Genomic DNA, 21401 nt, shown 5'->3' on the forward strand with positions numbered 1-21401 from the left:
CAAAATCTAGGTTAGTTGTTTCAAAGCAATAGGCAACAGCTGTAGCAATACATTCCTCCAAATAACATGTGACAATTTTAAATTCACGGTTCAGCCCCGACATCCTGTAAGACAGAAATACGAGCACAAGAGTTAATCTGCAAATTCGATATTATATTTGCAATATTACTGGTAGTAAGTAACAACAGGGGCCACAGGCGTTAGCAAAAAGCTTTCCTCAAAATGAACTTTTTTTTTTGGGGGGGGGGGGGGGGGTCAAAATGTTCAGAAAGTTGCAGCTTTCAGAACAGGCCCGAATCTCCTCCTAACATAAATAATATTAAAATAGTTTATTTCCCAGAGTTTTCACAAACAAAACTTTAAATCATCTTAAAATTTAGGCTTTCTATTTTCTACTGCTTCGTGTCAAAAATCCTGTTCTGTTGCAGCGTGCAAAGTGTCATTGAAAACGAACAACTTCTTCATGAAAAAGAATAAACAATTTATTGTTAAGTTATGTCACAAATATATTCATAATATAAATGAGGATATTCTTCAAATATACATTATTTTACAGTACACATATCCCTTCTGAAGGGAATCATTCCAACAACAGACAGTGCTGTTATAAAAATAAAAAAAATGCTGTGGTTCTCCGTAATTCACAAAGAGCATTCATTGACACTGGGCTCAGTGACCCAGCTCAGAGACGCATTGGAATAATGCAAATCAATTAGAAAGTATGATTTTTGCAGAGTGGCAGCAAAGCCCTAATTGTCAAGCTGCGCAATAGTCTCTGATTTTTAAGGCTGATCGTATGACAGCTGCTGTATGCAGCCATGAAGGTATATGGGCATTCTTTGACACTCTTCTTGTCCACTCGTGTAAAGGGACCGCATGTATTTTTCTGTCCCTGTACCTCAAACATGTCCATCTTCAAGTCAGTTATTCTCACACTTAATATTATTTGCTGAAATACGTTTTCTGGCAATAATGCGTTCTCAAGTGACATTATTGTTTTTATTGTCCACTGACAAATAGAGTCAACATTCAAGTTGGGTGATTTCTATTTGTTTGCAGTGTGTGCACTTACTGACGAGGTCAAGAGAAGTAAATTAACGTCAGGGTCCTCACAGAGGGGTCTGTTAAGATGTGACCCTGAGCTCATCACCAGAATGCCTCTTTATTTGGTTAAAAAAAAAGTCACTTCACCTCTTCAAATGGCCCCCCTTTCTCTCTCAAGGCCTTCAGAATCTAGTCTGTATGTGCCCTTGGTCCTGTCAGGCGAGGTGGTACATACTGTATCCGACGTGAGCGGCGTACAGTCCCACGGGGGAAACCGGCAGCGAGTGCCTCTGGAACGGATGCGATCCTGCGTAGGACCCGGGCACGTGCGCACCGAGCGGAAAGGAAATCCCGAAAGCTGGAGGCAACATGGGCTTAGCTGCCATTTTCAGTTTTTCAAGTTCTGCCTCCTGCAGTCTCTTGGCTTTGGCCCTCCTGTTCTGAAACCAGATCTTGACCTGGGTCTCCGTCAGGTTGAGGGAGCTGGAGAATTCGGCGCGCTCGGCGATGGAGAGGTACTGCTTCTGACGGAACTTTCTTTCCAGGGCAAGCAGCTGGGACGTGGTGAAGGGGGTCCGTGGCTTTCTGTTCGTCTTGTGTTTTCTCAGAGGGCAGGCCGGGGGACTCAATCTGCCTGTAGGAGGAAAAACACTTTAATTTCAAACATTGGATTGCATGCGTAATGTCAGACTCCAATAAATGAGAATAAAGGCTTCATGATACAGTGTGCAATAAACGTATTTTCCACAAACAAAAAAACGGGCTTTTAGGCTTATGAAAAGTTCACATTTTTGACTGTAATCAATATGGGGCTTTTTTTTACTCACGTGGGGGTGTTGGAGAAAAGCGAGGACTCTGCATCCATGACGTCCTGTCTTTGCTGTCCGGGCTCTCGGGTTTTATCAACACGTCTTCTGGCATGCTCATGATGTCCCCCACTGAAAATGTCGAGCTCATGGCCAAACCAGGAACCGAAGTATCCAGACTACCGAACGAGCCCATCCTCGCCGCGCTCTTCCCCAGCGCATGGGACGTCCCGGGAACCGACGTGGTGCCACCCGGGGATGTCACCTCTCTGCTGGGTTTCCTATCAGCCATCAGAGCCTCCACACTGAAAGGCAAAATAGCAACTTTGGGCTTCACAGTGTCCTCTGCGGGGCTCAGACTGGTCTGCATGTCGCCTCTGCTGACGTCTTCAGTTTTCAAAGCAGCAGTCATAGCTGACATGGCGATCGATGGGGCCATACAGGTCCGACTGGCACGGGTAAGGTGACGCGTTGGCTCTCGTGAGTTTAGAAAGAAGTGTTGCACAAAGTTAGCACAGTGCGCCTTAAGGTGACGGTATCCTCATGTTTATGTGACCAGATTGGAGTGCAGGGCTGTAATAAGGCAGGCGTGGAGAGGGAGACAGCCAATCAGGGGCGAGGTGGGCGTGGTCACACTAGTCCAAAAAAAAAAACGGAGTGAGAAAGTTTGCAATTGTTTCCTTTATTATCATTTTTTAGGTAAACAAAAACACAACGGCGCCTTAACAGACCATAGTGTGATAAACAATAGTCTAAATCAAAACAAATTCATAGGCCTACCCCAAAGCCCCCCTTAAATTATATTCCTTGTTAACTTTTTACAATTAGAACAATTATTTCTATTTTCCTCAACATGTTTAAAACTGTAATAACTCTACTGTTAATGCATTTGACGTGCTTTAACCTACTCATATCGATCCATGTCATGACTCACTTGGCCATGTGCTAAATCCTCTAAAGTGAGTCTTTAATATATTGCACAACAGTTTAACATCCCACTTTATATTTATTGATGGCTGCAGGGCTCTAATCAGATTGAAACACACAAGCCTTTACAGTCATTTAGGGGTAATTATCGGGCTTTGGGGGCAAAAGGGGGGGGGGGGGTCACAAGGATTTTTCCCCTTTGACTACATCCATTAAAGTCAAAAATGATGTGGAGTCCGAGGGGGGAGGTAGGGGGCGAGGGGGAAGTAGGCAGCTTGGAGCCAAGGAGAGATTGAAGCCAGGACTGTCATTGATTTACCTGGCTGTACCTCATAGCTTTTCATTATCTGCAGTCCATAAAAAAGGGATTTTCTTATTGTTATTATTGGATGCATGGAATAATATATGTGCTGTAGGGCCTGTTAATCTATTTCGAAAGCAAAGAGGATATTTTACACGCGGCATGTTGGATTACCTTTTTTCTTTTTTAAAGTTGCTTTAAGTTTAACATACTAGGCTAACGAATTAAAGTAAAGAGGTGCAGATCACCTTTTTTTTCGCCGTGTAGTCAGTTCTCAGGGAACGCGTCTGCGTCGCTAATTGCCAAGCCTAAACAATCTGTCACGATTTGTCAGTCTCCTTAATGGGCAGACAAGTTATGTTGTTTTTAGGCGCCAGCAGCGCACAGATCAAAGCGATCGAGACTATTGAAGGAGTTGAACCCGCACCGAGATCGCAGCAACCGCCTCCTCCCTCTCTCTGCCCGCCCTAGCCCAGGGACACTGAGCCATTCAGCCAGGGAAAAAAAAAAAGTTACTCTTTTCTCAGCCGATCGCACGACATTTCCATCTATTCAAATGAGCGTAGGTCGGTGCAAAAGTCCTCAGGTGGAAAGGTCAGCGCCCACTGGTTACTCAAAGGGATTCCTGGGTGCAATGTTTCCCAAGGTCTACTCATTAAATCTCTGTCTGAGGAAGTGTTGAAGATACATATCAAACGAATCATCCTCATGATCTCTCTGTCCCACAACGATGGCACGTCTGGGGACATATTATAAACGTTCTTATAGAGCATAAGCATTGACCCTATCATTGCCTCATAAAGTGTGTTGTGTTGTAAGCTACTGTGGTTATGGTTGAAATATCAAATGGTCTCAATTAACGTTCAAGGTGAAACGGTGAGTAAGCCTACGACACCTGCTACCTGTTTTGTAGGCCTATAAGCGATAAAGGTAAATCCTTTCCTATTTCTATTTTGTGAGGCTGAAGACTATTTTATTGGACATGTCATAACAAAATATAAAGTGCATGGGTTTTGTTAACTTTAATAAATATTTGCTTAACAATAGGCCTAATTTGACATAACCGAAAAGGAACAACATGAATTCAATGGACAGTAGAGGACTTCCGGTTGACACATTCATATTTAAATTGCAGCCACAGGTGTTTTCCTAATTGTTGTCTCGTGCCTTAAAGCTATTACCTGCATCCACTCGGTTAATAAAACTTAACAAACGAGTGTTGATGAATCGTTTCCTCGGTATAGTGTAGTATAGTGTAGTATAGTGTAGTATAGTGTGTAGCTAGCAGCTGCAGCGTGTTTGGAGACACTTCAACCTGGAACGAGCGGCATGGCTGCAACAAAGCTTTAAAGTCACCGACGAGTCTCAGGTGCCCTCTGGTAGGGGCTCAAAACACTTTACCCGTCCTCCTCCTCCTCCTCCTCCTCCTCCTCCCGTTTCCTCCATCTCCAACCCCAACTAGTTAAACGAGTCAGCGTAAACACAAATACCGGTTTGGTATGAGGCGTATGAGGTGTAGCAGCAACTGCATGAGGTGCTAATTCTTTTTCTAGTGACTTGTTCAGAAAGTCATGAATCAAGTTTGTTGCGCCAAACAAACAGGTCTGCTGATAGATGAACATTTGTCCTGTATTCTCATTTTGACTGCGTTTTTTTTCTTTTTCTTTTTAGCTGGTCCTATCTGTAGGCTAATTCAGCTAGAAAAATAACAAAATATTTTGTTGATAATTAATATTATTTCCATACCACCCTTTCTCACTTATTAATAATATTGTAAAGCTTAGGCCTATTTTTCAATGAACTTGTCAGTAACATGTTTAACTTGTTCTTTGGGTTCTGTTTCCACTCTATTTGTCTTGTGAACAGAAGGGGCAGTGATACTGAAAAACAATGTCCATGACAATTAGCATCCCAAACACCGGCCTCTAAGAGGACTGATATACCGTGGAGAAGATGATAACCATACCGTTTCATTTAAATCCCAAGGTAACAAATGAGGGCCGAGCCGAGATACAAAACAACTGTAAGGCTCATTGGGCCTTTATTTCACTTTATAAACTGCTTTGATTCGCAGTCAGGAGGCAGGGACTCCACACAAAGGCCCATTGTTGCCTCCTCAGAAAGTTGTCTTAACCCTTTTCATGCCAGCTCTGTGAATTTAGACTATAAAGACATAAAAGGGAGGGTGGATGTCTAAAGGCATTTACAGCCTAAATATTTGCACTCGTTGCAAGTCAATATATTCTGGTAACCATGGCTCATCATGTGAGTAAACTCCTGTAGGCCTATAGGCAATGTCTTATTGGTTGCATTTACATTGGAATAAATATTCTCGCCTTTTTACATTTTTGCGATATTTTTGCTGATCTATAGCTGACAGTTTTAGTCTGATCATTTTTTGTGCGTGTGGTGCAATAATCTGAGCAACATTTTTTGTGATTTAAAGTTTATGTTTCTGTGACTTTAAAACATTGCTACCTCAGAGAAAGATGCAAACAAAAAGCTGCAGTCAGTCCAACCCAGAGTCCTCATAATTAAACATAATGTCTCCACTTTCAAAGCACTTGGCTCAATCAGGCTGGTATAGGACCACTTAGCTGCTAGTATAAGTAACAATGGTTCACGGTCATTTAAGCTTCAGGATGCCTTCACGTGCTGCATGGCTCACTCTCAGGTCCACGTGCAGAACTGCTTCACACAATTTAGCAGGTGTGTGTGTGTGTGTGTGTGTGTGTGTGTGTGTGTGTGTGTGTGTGTGTGTGTATGACATAGAGGACACGTGTATTTCTGCATGTCATTAACATCATCATAATCAAAAAATAATTAGTCCAATTGATAAAAAGCAAGCAATTTAAAGGATAAAAGTCATGCATGTTTCAATCAATTATATATTGTAAATAGACTATATATGATGTTATACATACATCCTATACAGGTATACAGGTATAGGCTAAATCCTTCATGTGCAAAAACAGAAAATAATAGGTTATGATAACATGGTTCAACCGACTATCCTAAAGCCCAAAGACAAATAAACAAGCTTTGACATTTTTACGAAAACAATAATTATTTGAATCATTGCTTGTTTTTTTAAGGTATGATAGGTATGATGTTATGGTATGAGGTATGCCTATGTTCAAATTTGGTCAGACACATTTAGCCTACGTAAAAGTTGCGTTGATTTAATTCATTAGTTAAAAAAAAAGTTTAAAATAAATAAAAACAAAATAATAATAATAATTTATAATTGCCGAATTTATAATAGCAGGATTTTATTCATGATGTCTCATCTTTCAGCCTTGTTTAAGTTGGAGCAGCTCAGAGGAAACTGCTCCTGGTCTCGTTGAGCAGGAGCTCGCAGAGAAACAGAGTCTGCATGTGACGATGATAAATGTATCTGAAGTGTCGGAGATTTAACAACTCACTGCAGCTCTGAGAAGAGAAAGAAGAGGTCGAAGATGATGAAGGACTGAAGTACCTCCAATGTAACTAAGACAATGTGGTCCAGAGCTTCTAGTGAACTTTATTTCTCACTCATCTCACCTCTCCCAGGCTGACAGGCAGAATGAATGTGTCCCCCGTTGATGATAAAAACCCTCCGCGGTTCACAGAAAAAGCGGTGTCGCCAGCTCAGCGGGGGGGTTATATTGTTGGAGAGGAGACTCTATAAAAAGAAATATTCGCCTGGCCTTGACTCAAAATCACCGGGAAGGGATGCATGATGATCTGGAGATTGTCTGCAAGGAAATAGCCTATCGCTATCCCTGTACCTTGTTTCATTTAATGCGATGCAGATGCCTGTTTGATATTGGAAGTAGCCTATAATGGCCTAGTTTTCTTTCTTTTTCATAATTATCATAGAAACGGCTCTGCTTCGCGTCACTGATGGTATCTTTAAACTTAAACACACCTGTGACCGCATTACTGTTTGTGATTAAATATTAATGCGCTGTTGAAAGCTGCATACCGTTAGAACTAAGTGTGTCTGAACATCATTTATTATTAAATGAAATAAACATTTTAATCATTTTTTGTTAAAACAAATTTCATAATGGTATGAAATATTATTTTTTATTAAAAGCAGAGGAAAACCTATTTACTTTGGGACTTATGACGTAACTGCTGTTTTAATATCGGGTCACTGCATCGACTTTATGCTTCATCATTTTCAATCTACATTTTGAAAATGTAAAAAAGCAGATACAAATAATTCCATTTCATTTCCAGTTATGACATTTGATTGATCGGTTTAAAACATCTTAAAAATTAACCAAACATTAATTGGGTAGGCCACATATTGATTGAATGTAAAATCAATTAGCCTAATTAAAATTATGCACAAATTATGTATATTGTATACATTATTAGGCAATCTTTTTATTAGGACTATAAATATTGTTATCATTTTATTGTTGTTGTGCCAATCCAAGTTCCTCTATGATTTATTTAAAATTATTATTCATTGCTTATTGAAAACAAACCATAACTCAATAGAAAATTGCAAGTTGTAAAAATTGATATTTACATTACTCGATTGGTTTGTGTAGATTTTCTTACACACTGTAGGATATTTTCCCCCTCAGTGAATCATCCATCCACACTCACACACACACACACACACACACACACACACACACACACACACACACACACAGAGAGATAGGATCACTCTCCCTCATCCTGACCTCTGCATGACTTTAAAATCAAAATAATTTTGGCACATGAGCGCTGCTATCAGGTTCCGTCCTGCCGTTCACTCTTCTGTGAAACTTAGATAAAACTGCGTCTTTTAAATTTACAACATTCAATGACAGACATCTCAATTACCCGAGCTATTGGCGTGAAATTGAATTATCGGCCTTTTATTTCTCTCGCGCCATTAAACAGGAAGCGTATAAAATCATTTGCAAATCACTGGCCTGGATAATATGATATAGACCATCTAAATGGACTGATTAACTCATGACTAATCGTAGGATTTATTTAGATAAGTCGATCATTTGGGCTCTCAAACGTCGAGTGCGTTTGTCGATTAGAAGCTAAATAGAGTCTTAAATGAAATGCTTAATAAGCGCATAACAAGCAATAGTTTGAGTAACAAATCATGTCTGTAATCGGGGATTGAAAAGATGCTTAATGATGAGCGAAATGATGAGGAGTGTCACCATATTTTCCAACGTACAAAACAAATTGCAGCAAGAATAAAAACATGTTGAGGCTTATTTTAGAGTGGAAACACTACTGCATGCAACCTGTATTTATAATATTTCTACTTCCACAAATTATTATTATAACAAGATTGTGGATCTAATATTATATACTATAATCTAGTTCATTGCACAAATTTGCACATGAAATATTTTATGGAATGGAGCAATTATGTTTTATTTTCTTATGGTTTTCTTAACAATTTAGACCGATGCGTTTCGGTCAGGGTCATCTTCTTACTACAAGTGTTGCTGGAGCATTTTGACCTCTTCTAAGCCTTTCACTCTTCATGCACCTTGTCAGTTGGTGAAGTTTGTGCCAGAAAATCCTCTTTTTCTTATGGTTTTCTTATCATATATTTTTCAATTTTTGCAGTTCATAAATCAATATTTTGTGCAATTTCACTAACACATGAATTCAAATGTAAGAATTTAAATATTGCAATGTAAAAGACAAAGGGCCTAAAAGGACCTTGTAAACCAGTAGGTATGTCTGTTTCATTTGACACCCAGTATTAAATCACAAACTAATTTACAGTATGTAGAGTAATTACAAGTTATTATTATTATAACAGATATCGTTTCCTCTAAAGATACCATCAATATTTTCCAATTCCTATATATCTTTTTCCTCCCCTTAAAACCATAATCATTTCCCATTTTCATCATGATAGTCAAGAATAATAACTGTATGTAATTGAGTTGGAAATTCATTCCATGGGAACTGACATCAGATTACAAAAAAAGGTTTTGAAATGTAATCAGGAGGATTTACACAATGGTTTGGTTTGAAAATATCACCACAAAATCTCTGCCTTGCCCTCCCAGTGACACCATGTACATAAACTATCATCACAAAAACCTTAAGCCCATCATTTTTGGCCGTTCCCTCCCTCCCGCTGTAGATCAGGCCAAAGAGAAAGCAATCCAAACAACAAACGGGGGGGCAGAATTATTATTTTATTTTTTCTGTCTGGGAAGTAGTTCCTTGGATGTCAAGTCGAGCGGCTGTACGCCCTGTCCTTCAGATCACAGCAGAGCAGACTTGGCTCCATTCTAATCTCACAAGTCTCAACAGTCTACAACTCAAGTTTATCCAGAGGGAGTTGAGCCTCTTGTTTAGCCCCTCATCACTGACCCATCCCACCAGCCCATGTCCTCCGCCCACCTCCAGCCAGAAGAAAACTCTCTGTCAGTGACCCTCTGCTGACTCGGAATGCCTGAGCCTTTAAATGTGGGCAAAGCCTGAAATGATGAGGACTCTGACTTTTTTTTTTTAATGCAGATGATGTCTTTTTTCCTCTCTTTGTTTCCCTGCAGGATCACACAGGAGATCCTCGGGGTGTAATCGTGCAGGCAGAAAACCTCACATCCTGCAGTCTGCAGCATGAGCACAGGAGAGTTTACGGGTCAAATATAGAGTGCATCCCATTTGTTTGTTGGAGCCAAATCTGACATCAAACAGCAAAATCTTTTACTCACCTCTTTCACCTCAAACGCCTTAAAAAGACACGTTCAATCCAACAACATAGCTACAGAAAATGCTACATGATAAGACAACCTGTCATGCTATGTTATCAGATGGCTGTTCATCTATTAGTGTGGCTCTATTCTCTGCTTTTTAAAAGTCCCTTTATTCCTTGCTGCTGTTGCCAAGTGCATGCTCATGGTGTTTTAATGCTGGGTCTATTTGAATAACTGTATAATAAGTAGATAATCATTTAAATATTACAAATAAGCTTACGGGCAAGACCTGCTCTGTATGTAAAGTATCATAATAGTACATTTGTCTTGATTTTGCATGGTATCAAATCAAATGTGATGAAGGGAACTCTGATTGCTTTTATGATATTAAATTCAAGGAAAATGTGCCTTCATGTCTGTTGTACTTTCTTATACATATTCAAGACTTGTGATAATTGTTAACAATTAGATTAATGAACTTAGAGACATATTTAAAAAAAAAAAAAAAAGCAGTGCTGTGACAATCAAAATGTTGTATCCTGAAAGTGGATATTATTGTTCACAGCCTAAAAGCAATACAACCGGCATGCTTCATAGTGACCAAATGTTTCGAAATTGAATGTGTAAATATCTGGCACTTTTGCAGGAACCCTCCTTAAACTGAAAGCGTGTCATGTTGCCTGACAGTCACAATTCAGGAAATTTAAAGCCCATGGGTTTGCTTGATTTCTTTCATTTGCTGTCTGTATATGAAGTCAGGAGGCGTTTAATTTAAAAAGTCATCTCCCCTGGTTTACCACATTTGCCTCTGCCCTTCATGACATCATAGTGTACCACTTTATGAGAGCATCATGAGCCGTTGAAGAAGGGTGTTGTCAAATACATAGTGTCCTCAGTCTCTGGTCCTCAACCAGTGAGCTCATATGGGCAGCAGTACTGGTGCCCACCTCCTCCTCCCACAACCCCACCCCTCCTTCTCTGCCAGACATATTTAATTTAATTAAGGCCTGTCAGTGCTATTGATTTTGGCACTTTCAATTACGGCCCGGCCGTTTATGGGCTGCTCTGGCTGTGGATCTACTGATCTGTGATGAGGGGGGGGGGCCCTATCAGTGCAGGACCACATGGACCAGAAGCCTCTCTGTCTTCCTTATGGCCCTGCGCTGTCTGCAGGAGACACTGACGTATGGCTTCTGCCTGGCTCCCATTCCCCCCCTGCTACCCATAATTAATCCCTCATTAGACAGCTCTTTATTGTTTAATTTGTGCCGTTCGTAATCAAATTGGGCAGATTAATTGCTACAGAATTTAAAAAACCAGGGTGAAAAATAACCACTTTGAATTGCCATCAGGTTTTATGACGCCCAGGGCTCTTTAGTGAGCTGTCAGTGGACTCTGTGAAATATCTCACAGCCTCCAGAATTTTCTCTGCATCACTTTTTGAGTGATGAACTGTTATTGGGTGCTTTCTTCTTAAAATAGAAGCTGCTCAGCAGAAGCTCATTAATGTTTCTCAGAGATATATTTCCACTTGCAGTCCTAATTGCAAAAGTCCACCTTACAAATTCTTGTGTGGTTATTTATGGTCGTGGCCTTTTGCTTGTGCTCTGTTTGTCAGTGTTGGCAGCTCACTGTTGTGGCTGTTTGAGTTCCTGTGAGCATAAAGGAACTTAGTCTTTCTAACTAAGGTCCCAGTGGACCCAAAAATGAAGGTTTCTTTTATATATTAGAGGTGATTTCTCTTATCATTCCAATTTTTCACGACATGTTAATCAATTTATTGATAGATGATCACTAATTTCTCTGTCTGTTTTAATTGGCACTTAAAAACAAAATGTATTTGAGTCAAGGATGACAACATCTAAAAATACCCAATTTTGTCTTTTGTCTTTTTTAAATAGATAGAACAATTTGTTGGGTTCATGTTTACTATACGTCCTAATTTAAAGTATTACACATTATATGAGCACTTCTAAGGAGACAAGCACATGTGCAGCAGATACAGATTCAAAAAATATTTTTTTCCCACAATGTTTTTCAACAATATTCAAATTTGCAGAATCTTCTGTAAAAAAATATACTACCTTTCTTTCTGACACATAACATTAATTTAATCACTTATAATGATTTGAGAAATAAGCGAGCATTCTGCTATTGTGGTTGATTTGACGTAGTTACCCAGAGAAGAGTATAGGCTGTTAAGATGAGGGATGTGTAAGTCTCTAAGGAGTTGTATGTGTGTGTTTACCATCATAGTTGTATGATACGTTAACATTGTCATTATGAGAACTTGTTGTAGCATGTAGCATTATTGTAAGTGCTTCTCTGGAGTGCAGTTGAGGAAAGTAACTTGTGTGAAAGGTGTCAGGTGTGACAATAAAACTGTAACAAGCTATTTGCTTGACACATTTTTACAGCATGTATTTAAGTGGTGACTAAAACACCCGTCGAACCTGACACTTAATAATACTTTTGTACGCTTTGCTCTCGCACCTTGTAAAAGGAGTTCTAAGCCAGGTTTAAGTCAAACCAGAAAGTAATATTACAGTAACTTTGTATGGCTACGGTTCACAGATGAGACTAAAAAAAATAAATAATCAAACCCCTTTGTTCAATGTGGTGAATCTAGGAACAACTCGACAATCACGTTTTGTAGAAATAGTGATAATGTGTAGATAAATGAGGTGGATGAACAATATAAGGCTGCATGAATCCAACAAAAAAAACTTTAGATAATAATATATAAAGTTTGGGGGGACATTCGGGGGAAAAATGAACACTAACATCTGACCCAAAATAGGAACAAAATATATGAGAAACATTTATGCAAAATAAGAAAAATATTTAGTTGCTTTATTAAGTAATTGAAATATAACTGCAGATGTTTGCAGGACATTAACTTCTTAAGAACACAAAAACAAAAAGCTTGTGTGACTTTTTTATGGAGCACATACATAAAGCATGTGTGTGTGTGTGTGTGTGTGTGTGTGTGTGTGTGTGTGTGTGTGTGTGTGTGTGTGTGTGTGTGTGTGTGTGTGTGTGTGTGTGTGTGTGTGTGTGTGCGTGTGCGTGTGCGTGTGTGTGTGCGAACAAATATGCGTCTAGCTGGGCGTGTATGCTGTGTGTCTTGTTTCAATGACATCATTTAATGAGCGCATTGATGTCAAAAGTCGGGTAATTGCGCTGGCTGTCGTGTCACCATACACCTTGGCAATTATAGTGTCACTCAGCGATTATGGTTCATTATCTGTCGAAGGGGCCGGCAGTCCAAACAATGGCTTCGCACAAACCTATACACTAATTGCTAGCAGACGTGTGGAGCCGGGTATATATTTAGCTTCTGTTGACTGTATGAGAATTGTGTGAGTGAGTTACACAAATATGATTATAAGATTTCACCTGATTGACAGGTGAGCAGAGCGAGGAGTACATGTGTTCTCCTTAGCGATGGATGGGGCGGTAAACTACAGAGCAGGAGTACAGGATTGGACGGCTGAGTGGAAAATACTAAGAGCCGATTGAATGGTGGAATCAAGGGTAATTGAGAAAAGGACATGGACCCTTTTTGAAAATGAAAAGTCGAAGGGAAGTTGGCGCTTACCTTGAATCATTAAATCCAGACGGGACACGGGTGAGCTTCTCCCACTGGAATCTCTCCTGGATGTAATATTTCTTATTAAACTTCTCTTAGTTCCACATTTGTGTGTGAAAGTTTTCCCATGGATGAGCTGGTACATGTCCACCATTTTGTGCCCTCGCTAACCCCTCTGCCCTCCCTGCACACAAGACCTTATAAGGCAGTGTGGATTCCTCAGGCTTGCATGCTTCATATTATCTTCACATCCCCCCGATTCAATATCGCTGATGGTTATCTTTGTTGAAGTTGAGGGCCATGACCAGGAGCCTCGGCCCTTTTATGCACAAGCGGATCTGCGTTTATGTTTTTTGTGTCGCTGTGTTACATTTGTGTGTTTGGTTTCCAGAAGATTGTGCTCTCTGTTACCGTGAACTATTACAAACTCCTGAGGGATTGTGTGTTGACATCCAGATTTAGTCATAACTGATTGTATTTCACTTCAGTAGGTTCAGATGTTTCAGAGGAAGGTGTGCTTTAGGAGTTACAGTTACCCTTGACCAGGTGTTGACATCAAACAGCGTCATTGAATAACTTTTTATATAACCTCGCAGCGTTCAGTCTGACGTCAGACCATTCAGCTCACTCCGCCTGAAAATCTGCTGGGAAGCTGAAAGCAGTTTAACAAGTGCCATTTGGCACCAAACCAGAACATTTCAAGCATGTTTTAATTCAAGCCTGACTTGCTAATCAAATCATAAATCATAACAGTATTTTTCCTTTTTTCCTCAATGACTCACAAGGACCATTCTCCATTTGTAGCTCGTTTGTCAAACATCTAAATCCTGGTTGGTTTGTTGACACCCGTTGTTATTGATGGTTCAACACAACAAGTACTGAAATTATGTTTGCTACTTTGTCAGAATTACAACACAAGAGCTACTGTTGTGTTTGTGTACAGTGTAGCCAAACAAACTAACATTGTATAAATAAATGGTTTTTTTCTTACATTCTGGGAGCACACAGCACTTGCTGGCAATCTGAGATACGCAGCGAGGAACAGTAAATGTAGTCCAACAGCTCTCTCTTGTTGTCCCATATAATCTCTCTGCAAACTGCAAAATGTACAATTGATCCTCTATCATAAAAGGATTGAATTGTTCTTCATGTTCCTTCAAACAAAGTGGTCATTCACACACGCATCATACTGGTGCATCATGAAGTGTATGTGTGATACACTACTTTACTGAAAGAAACATAAAAACAAATAGTGGCAGGTGGTTAATAAAAGAGTAATGATTTATTATTGTTGAAGTGAATTATTCAGAAATAATCAAAAAATATTTTTTAAGTAAAAAGGGCCATTATAAGGCTGAACAGAAAACCATGGACCATTAGTTCATGAACATAACTTCTAACAGTTATTAACTAATCTTTAGCTACTCTGTTAAATTGGATGAGGAATTTCTTATGATTTACCCGTTACCTAAGGTTTTACGGGCAGTTGGTTTCTCATTTGTTCATAATTCATTCCATGATAACAAAATCGTGTGTCCTACCTTACTGTTAAAGGGCCAATATGTAACTCTGACACAGCATTTAAAATTGGTATTGCTACTGTCTCCCCCCGCCTCCTCCTCCATAGAGTCCATTCACACACGTGTTGCCATGTCACAGAAACTGAAGCTTCAGTGTTTAGCCAGCTCTGCATCAGTCTTGAAAGCTTTCTGCACTCTAACCTCTCTCCATTTTTCAAAAGCATGTCCAACATTTATCCAAGTTTTACAATGTTTCTGCTCGTCAAGCTTATTAGAAAAATGCTGAGGCTTTTTAGGTCGGGTAGAATCAGTTATATCTGAACCAGTTCGACTGCCCACTTCCATAGCAGCAACACCTGTTGGTTTGCCGTGATAACTGGTGTCAAATCTGGCAAACCGAGGGGTGTTCCAAACGAAAACCGCCCTTCTCTGGTCAAAACAAACACAAACCATTTTGGACCGAACTTGAAACTTAAAAGGAGGACATGCGGGCTGCTGCATTGTTGTCAGAGAAGCCAGCACTTCAACATCTACTATAACATATTGCTCCTTTCAGCATGATTCTTGTTCATAGTTGCAGTGTTGATAACTACATCTGTCAAAATGCACGTCCTGTTATTGTTTCTCTATAACCTTCTGCTTCCCCATGTTGAGATTGCATTTACACATCTCAACACAGCTGAGGATGGAGTCCAAATCACTGAAATGGATGAAGCAAGTTATGGAAGATTACATCAATACATCGTTAATTAAGAATCCCTTAAGTGAAGCAAGCCATATAAATCATCATGTGAACGGCAAGTTAACAATGAAAGCTACTTTAACAGAGAAGTGATTACAGTGTGCAACTACAATGGACCTAAATATTTATGTTAGAAAAAATCCCAACAAATCATTGTCAAAGTCATGTCTTAAAAGGGTTTAAGATTATAACTCTTATTTTCCATTCTAGCTCACAAACACAACAATGTTTTCGCACACTTAGCACACCTATGTGCGTAGACTCATTATGAGCCAGGGCTGCAAAGCTAATTATAGTTGCGTTGGGGCCGTGAAGGCTCGGCTCGCTCCTCGCTGTGTGGTGGAGCCACAGAGGCTGCATAAACATCTCCTCAGAGGCCCTGCTCATAGTTTAATGAAAAATCACAGGGGCCCTGTGAATGCATACAGAGAGGCACAGCACAATCTGACGGACAGTGTCACGGGGGCCATGCCAATTATGTTTTCAGCAAAAGCCAACCAACCCCTCTCCCTCCTTCATCCTCCTCCTTCTCCCAGCCCAGACATAGAATAACATGGACAGAGATATGATTACTAATCTGTCCCCCCCCCCAAAAGCAAAACACTCAAAATGTTGGGATTTGTTTGTTCAGTTATCAAGAAGTGTTTCAAACTGAAGTGTGGGTTTGGAGGGGTGATGGTATAATGAGAGTTTGTGGCTTCAGATGTTTGTTTTGCTTCTGATTGGGTTGTGTGAGGCTTGATGTGTCTCTGTGTCTCATTTTGAGTTCAGCAATCTACTTTTAATAACAGTAATTTGTTGGCTATACCAGGTTTGGTGTCATGGTCTGAATACAAACACACTTTGTTCTTGACATGGTAATGAGACACAGAAAATATGTTCTCTGACTTGGTGGCCTGGTAGTGTACTGCGTGTCATGTGTGCTAGAACTGCCACATTACAAACTTCTTCCTCTCCACGTTTCATTGTCTCCATCAAGGCACCTCTGCAGTGCTTTCCACATGAATGGGGATGTGATGAAGTACTTCCCCTGATGGATTCTTACAATTTGCTGGCAAAGGTGTTCCATCCACCTGACAGGGAAGGATGGATACTTCATTGATCAAATTCTGTAACTGAATAGAAGTGAGACAGTACATGTGTAGCTGAACAGAGAGCAAGAGACGGGGGAATAGAAGAGAAAGCGGGTACAGATTGTAGCTTTGAGGGTGATTTAGCTTCTGGACTGAATGGAAATGTGATCAGAAGGAAAGGTAGCATGGGTTATTGCCTCCTCTCTATTCCTGAAAGCATGAGCCCTGCGTGAAGCCGTTCTTGCGGATGCATGGAAAGCAAAAAAATGTGTTTATTTCTTTAACTTATATAAATACAAATCTAAACTATCAAGGATTCCAAATATATGAAAAGAGCGGACAAACAATCGCATGGTTTAACATACATTATATGACTTATTTGTTGTTGAAATCCTCCTGTGAGTAACTTTTAATTCTGTTGACCCCCATGGAAAAAAAACAGTTTCTGTCTGTTCTCTTTGTTGATCTCTTCGTCTACATTACAGTGAAATCTCATCCAGTATAAAAAATATCATACAGCTTCTTCGACATATAAAGGTATCAGTCCCTGACTCTTTTTTGACTGAACAAAGGTCCTTCAAGTCTGCTTGCTGGATATCCCTTTGTGTGTACGACAAAGCAAAACATGAGTCAGTCTCTATGCTTTTCATTGCTTTTCTATAGAAGTGCTTTAGCACATACGCAAAACTCCTGAATATCCCCAAATCTTATCATCTACTAAATGTTCCCCATCAAGTTGAGGCGAGCAAATTTGAGAACGCAGCAGGAAATATTCAGAAAAAAAAAAGTACTGCGAGCAAGCAGGTGGTGATGATGAGGTTTATATCCTGCGAGTGATTTGTGTTCTCTCTGTGCACTAAAAGAAACGTCATTATGTTTAAATTCCACTCTTTTGTTGATTGGGTCAACATGTCGAACTACTCAAAGCTTTATATGAAAGCAAAAAATTGTCATCATAGCGTTGTGTTTTGCTTTGCCCACCATTTCCGCATTGTTCTTTTGACGTCATGTCCTGCCTCCTGCAGGGAGTCTCCTGCTGTGAGATGCCTGCGTGAACAACTATTTCAGGAAGATTACAAGAGCAGCCTGCCTAATTTTGTTTTTTAAACGTTCTCAGCAGTGCATGTGTGAAAACGACTTATGTCATACAGGTATTGGTATTCATTTTAGTCCGTTTCATAACCTGTCAAAACTACTCCATGAAGTTTTAAAGAAAGCGCTCCACATTTGTTTTGGTACAAAAACCACTAAGAGGTTAAGCTTGTGCCTTCCCCTTAGAGTCTTTATTCTCTTGTGCAGAACAGCAGGGAGCCACTCAGCTTACAATGGTGGATAAACCTACATGTATACAAAGGCAGAAAGAGGCCTGTAAATGAACAGGGGAGAGCCTCAGAGTGAGAGAGAGAGAGAGAGAGAGAGAGAGAGACGCGGTCATGTCTTTATTTTGGGGAAACAGGATTAGTAAGCTGATGAAAGGGAACAGCACACAAAGTGACACAATTACAGGCGATGTCAGTTTCACTTTACAGTTTGAAGAGTTCCCTCTCTTCTCTTTAAGAGGAGCGAGACTGCCCTGGACGGGAGAGACCGCCTCAGGAGCAGGTGAACCCTTCAGGCGGGGCTTTTGGTGGAGCTATTTGATTCTGACACAAGGGCCTCTTCCACTCCTCCACCCCCTGTGGCACACAGCTCATTGGGCATAAAAAACACAATTAAATTCAGCTAAAGCACGACCGCTGACTGCTCAGCTGCAGCCTAATAGGCTTAAGAGGGGAAAATAAATCTAATTGCGTGTTATTGGTCTGAAGTTAATCCCCTATAGCGTGCACTGCGGTTCTGGATCGGTTAAAGATCGACCCATTGAGAAGAGTTTTGGCGGTAACAAAGCTAGAGGGCTGCACTTGACTTCTGACAGGGGCTGAAAACCGCTAAATAGCTTCTTAAGTGGCCTGTGAGTCTTATCAAGTGCACACTCTTGTATGAAGAGAGTATCCTGTGAGTGAAATGATGATGTCAGGACCACAGTGCAGGGAGATATAAGGTTTCCGTTTCTTTCAGGGGGAGGGGATTAAAGCTTGACATTTTTCCAGTGACTGCAGGCGTGGGAGGTATGAAGTGTTGTTATGAATTAATAGTTTCATTACACACAGTTTTGAGACATATTAGATGGGATTAATACACAATTACTCTGTCCAACTATGACACCCGATCTGATTTCTGAGGCCGACGTTTAACGAACTGAAACCATAAGAAACACTTAACCCTGCGTTTGCTTTCTGAAATGGTTTCCAGTCCCATGAACAGACTGAATTTTTCTCCAGCCTCAACATAATTGGAGTCCCCCTTTTCTTTTTTGAACGTAATAAGTTGTTAAAACTATCAAGTCAGAGGTTGGGCATATAACCACACAACCACATGCATTGTTAATCCTTTCTCTGTTATTTCAACACAAGATTTGGCCCCTCTCAAGGTTTTTCTCTACGTGTACAATACCTCTCAGCTGTGCACATGGTCATGGATGTGCTGGTGCGAGATTGCTTAATAGCTCTCGGTGGAAATAGGACCCAGACGATTGAGCTCCAAAGTGGATGGAAACAGTTTTCGAACTTATTTACTTTGGAACGATCAGAAAAACCTCCTATATACTTCCAAGCCCTTCTTCTTTGGAAGATAAAAGTCCGTCTTTAATTTGGTGAGCACCTGGACAACACTTTTCTCAATGAGTGCTAATAGTACGCTATTGGACAGCGGTCCTGGCCATGTGAGACCCCTAGCATTTTGATGTTCACCTCTGCTACAATCAAAAAACTCAGAGAAAAGATACACACCTGGAATACCTCTGTTAATGTGTGGATTGTTGTTTGATTATTACTGGTATACAAAAAAGAGTAGGTCTAGACCCTGCTCTTGTGTCTTGAGATTACATTTTTTCTTCTCCTAAAGGGGAAGATGTATGTACGGTTTATGGTCATTTACAGCTGTGATCCCAGCTTAATGTAGTCAGAGGACCCCCGGTGAAGGGACTCGTCCAGAGGGGTGGCTTGGGCCCCCCTTGAAATCTTATTGGCCACCCCTAAATCCTTAACTCTGATTGACTATTTGCCTTGCCAGAGGTTGGACTTATTTTGAAATCCACTATTCAGGCTGTGTTGCAACAAATAGCTCATAGTTTTAAGTGTTCAGATGTTTGTTTTATTTTTAAAATACTTTAAATGTGATTGCTTGTGACTGTTTGACTCTGAGGAAGACGCAGTGTGTCAAAACGTTGCGCCACACTGACATAGATAATATTCTTATTTTAAAGGCCATGGGAAGGAAACAAAGCGATAATTGTGATCTCTCATCTAATTTTCCTGCTAACATTTAAAAAAATAATTCAACTCAATTCAAGTTATTATAATGTAACAATGTTTACAATGTTTCAGAAAAGAAAATGGACATTTAGGATGATGAGCTTTTAGAGATAGGGTCAGTAGCTAAAAAAAGACTTATAGCAAATGAATGCCACTCAGTCATCACATATGGGTTTAGGAGTTGATACAGTGATTGGACGTAGTTCACACATAATCATATAGGGCTTTCAAACTCGCAGAAAACTCCTGAAAAACTCCTGATATTTGCCGGAGGAGCTGTATTTGTGAATGCAAACAGCCACACTGTTCGCTCAGAGTTCCCCCGGAGTTTCTCCTGCCAGCCTCCTAGTATTTTCTCTGCAGAAAGTCCGAGTGGGCTGATGTGAGAACGCAGCAGGATATTCTCTGGAGAATTCAGCTGGAGCCAATGGGACCCCCTCCCATCAATGATATACTGTATATAGGCTTACTGTTACTGGAGTCAGTGCATTGACTGTCTGCCCACAGCTGCTTCTCCAAAACAAATTGTTGGTTAGCTTGTGCTAATGTGTTGTAGCTTGCAGTGTAGGCACAAGCTGCAAATGTACACACATACGTCCTTTAGAGAGTGTGCGCTTCTGGGGGTGATGAGCCCAGGAGGAGGGGCCTATAGTTTGAATGTTTACAAGCTGCAACGAACAATGCTACTAATTTCAGTGTATTCTTTGCAAATGATAAGAATTAAAAGCCTCTAAAGATGAGTTTGGATCAGAAAAATATTACATGACATACACAGATAAGAACAATTATGGGATGTTTCTATACCCAGATTTTTATGAAAGAGTTTTCTACTTTCTGGCACAGTTATGTCTTATTGTATTTTCATGCAAACTTCCACATGTGTGTAAATTGTATGTACTCAGACAACAGAGCATCATGATGTCCTTCACAAATGTCTATGTAAAATCAATTTGTAGTTATTGCTAATCACTAAAAGATGGTAAAATATGTGACGAAGCTCGAGCTCTGCTTGTACACATCACAGTGCTTATCTTGTTGAATGGGAGTTGGCAGATGATAATTAGCACAATCAGTGGTTGTTGTTTTAAAGGAAAGAATCTCTTTAGAAGTAATGTTGAGTCTTTGATCACAGCCTGATCCCCTGTCTACTTATCTAGTCCGTTCTATACACACCAGGCCTCTGTTTAGCGTTCAGATAGCGTCTTTGTTAGCCGAGTGGCTTCTCCCTTTGTGTGGTGAAGCGTGAGCAGATGAGCCTTGAAGAGAGAGTGGAGATGGAGGTCCGTGAGTCAGTGAAACCTGAAGAGCACATCAGGACTTTCCCTAACGCTGATAAAACCTGGATTTAGAGCCGCTCATAAAACACAAGGCA

At 40.3% G+C, this 21401-nt stretch overlaps 1 protein-coding gene across 1 annotated transcript; it reads right to left on the bottom strand.

The window, feature by feature from the left end:
* Positions 1-263: 263 nt before the first annotated feature.
* On the bottom strand, positions 264-2410 carry msx1a (muscle segment homeobox 1a). Its single transcript, XM_061042140.1, has 2 exons — positions 1872-2410; positions 264-1678 (listed from the first exon to the last, which is right to left on the bottom strand). Exons 1-2 carry the CDS (start codon positions 2287-2289, stop codon positions 1260-1262), a joined length of 837 nt encoding a protein of 278 aa, XP_060898123.1. The 5' UTR covers positions 2290-2410; the 3' UTR covers positions 264-1259.
* Between the last annotated feature and the right edge of the window lie 18991 nt (positions 2411-21401).

Source organism: Labrus mixtus, chromosome 7, assembly GCF_963584025.1.
Source record: "Labrus mixtus chromosome 7, fLabMix1.1, whole genome shotgun sequence".
In the NCBI taxonomy this organism is placed as follows: Eukaryota; Metazoa; Chordata; class Actinopteri; order Labriformes; family Labridae; genus Labrus; species Labrus mixtus.

Excerpts from the sequence above, each read along its gene's own strand:
- msx1a (XM_061042140.1), bottom strand. The coding sequence starts at position 2,289 with ATGGCCCCATCGATCGCCATGTCAGCTATGACTGCTGCTTTGAAAACT. Across the intron at positions 1,679-1,871 it reads CTTTTCTCCAACACCCCCAC|GCAGATTGAGTCCCCCGGCC; the intron begins GTGAGTAAAAAA and ends TTCCTCCTACAG.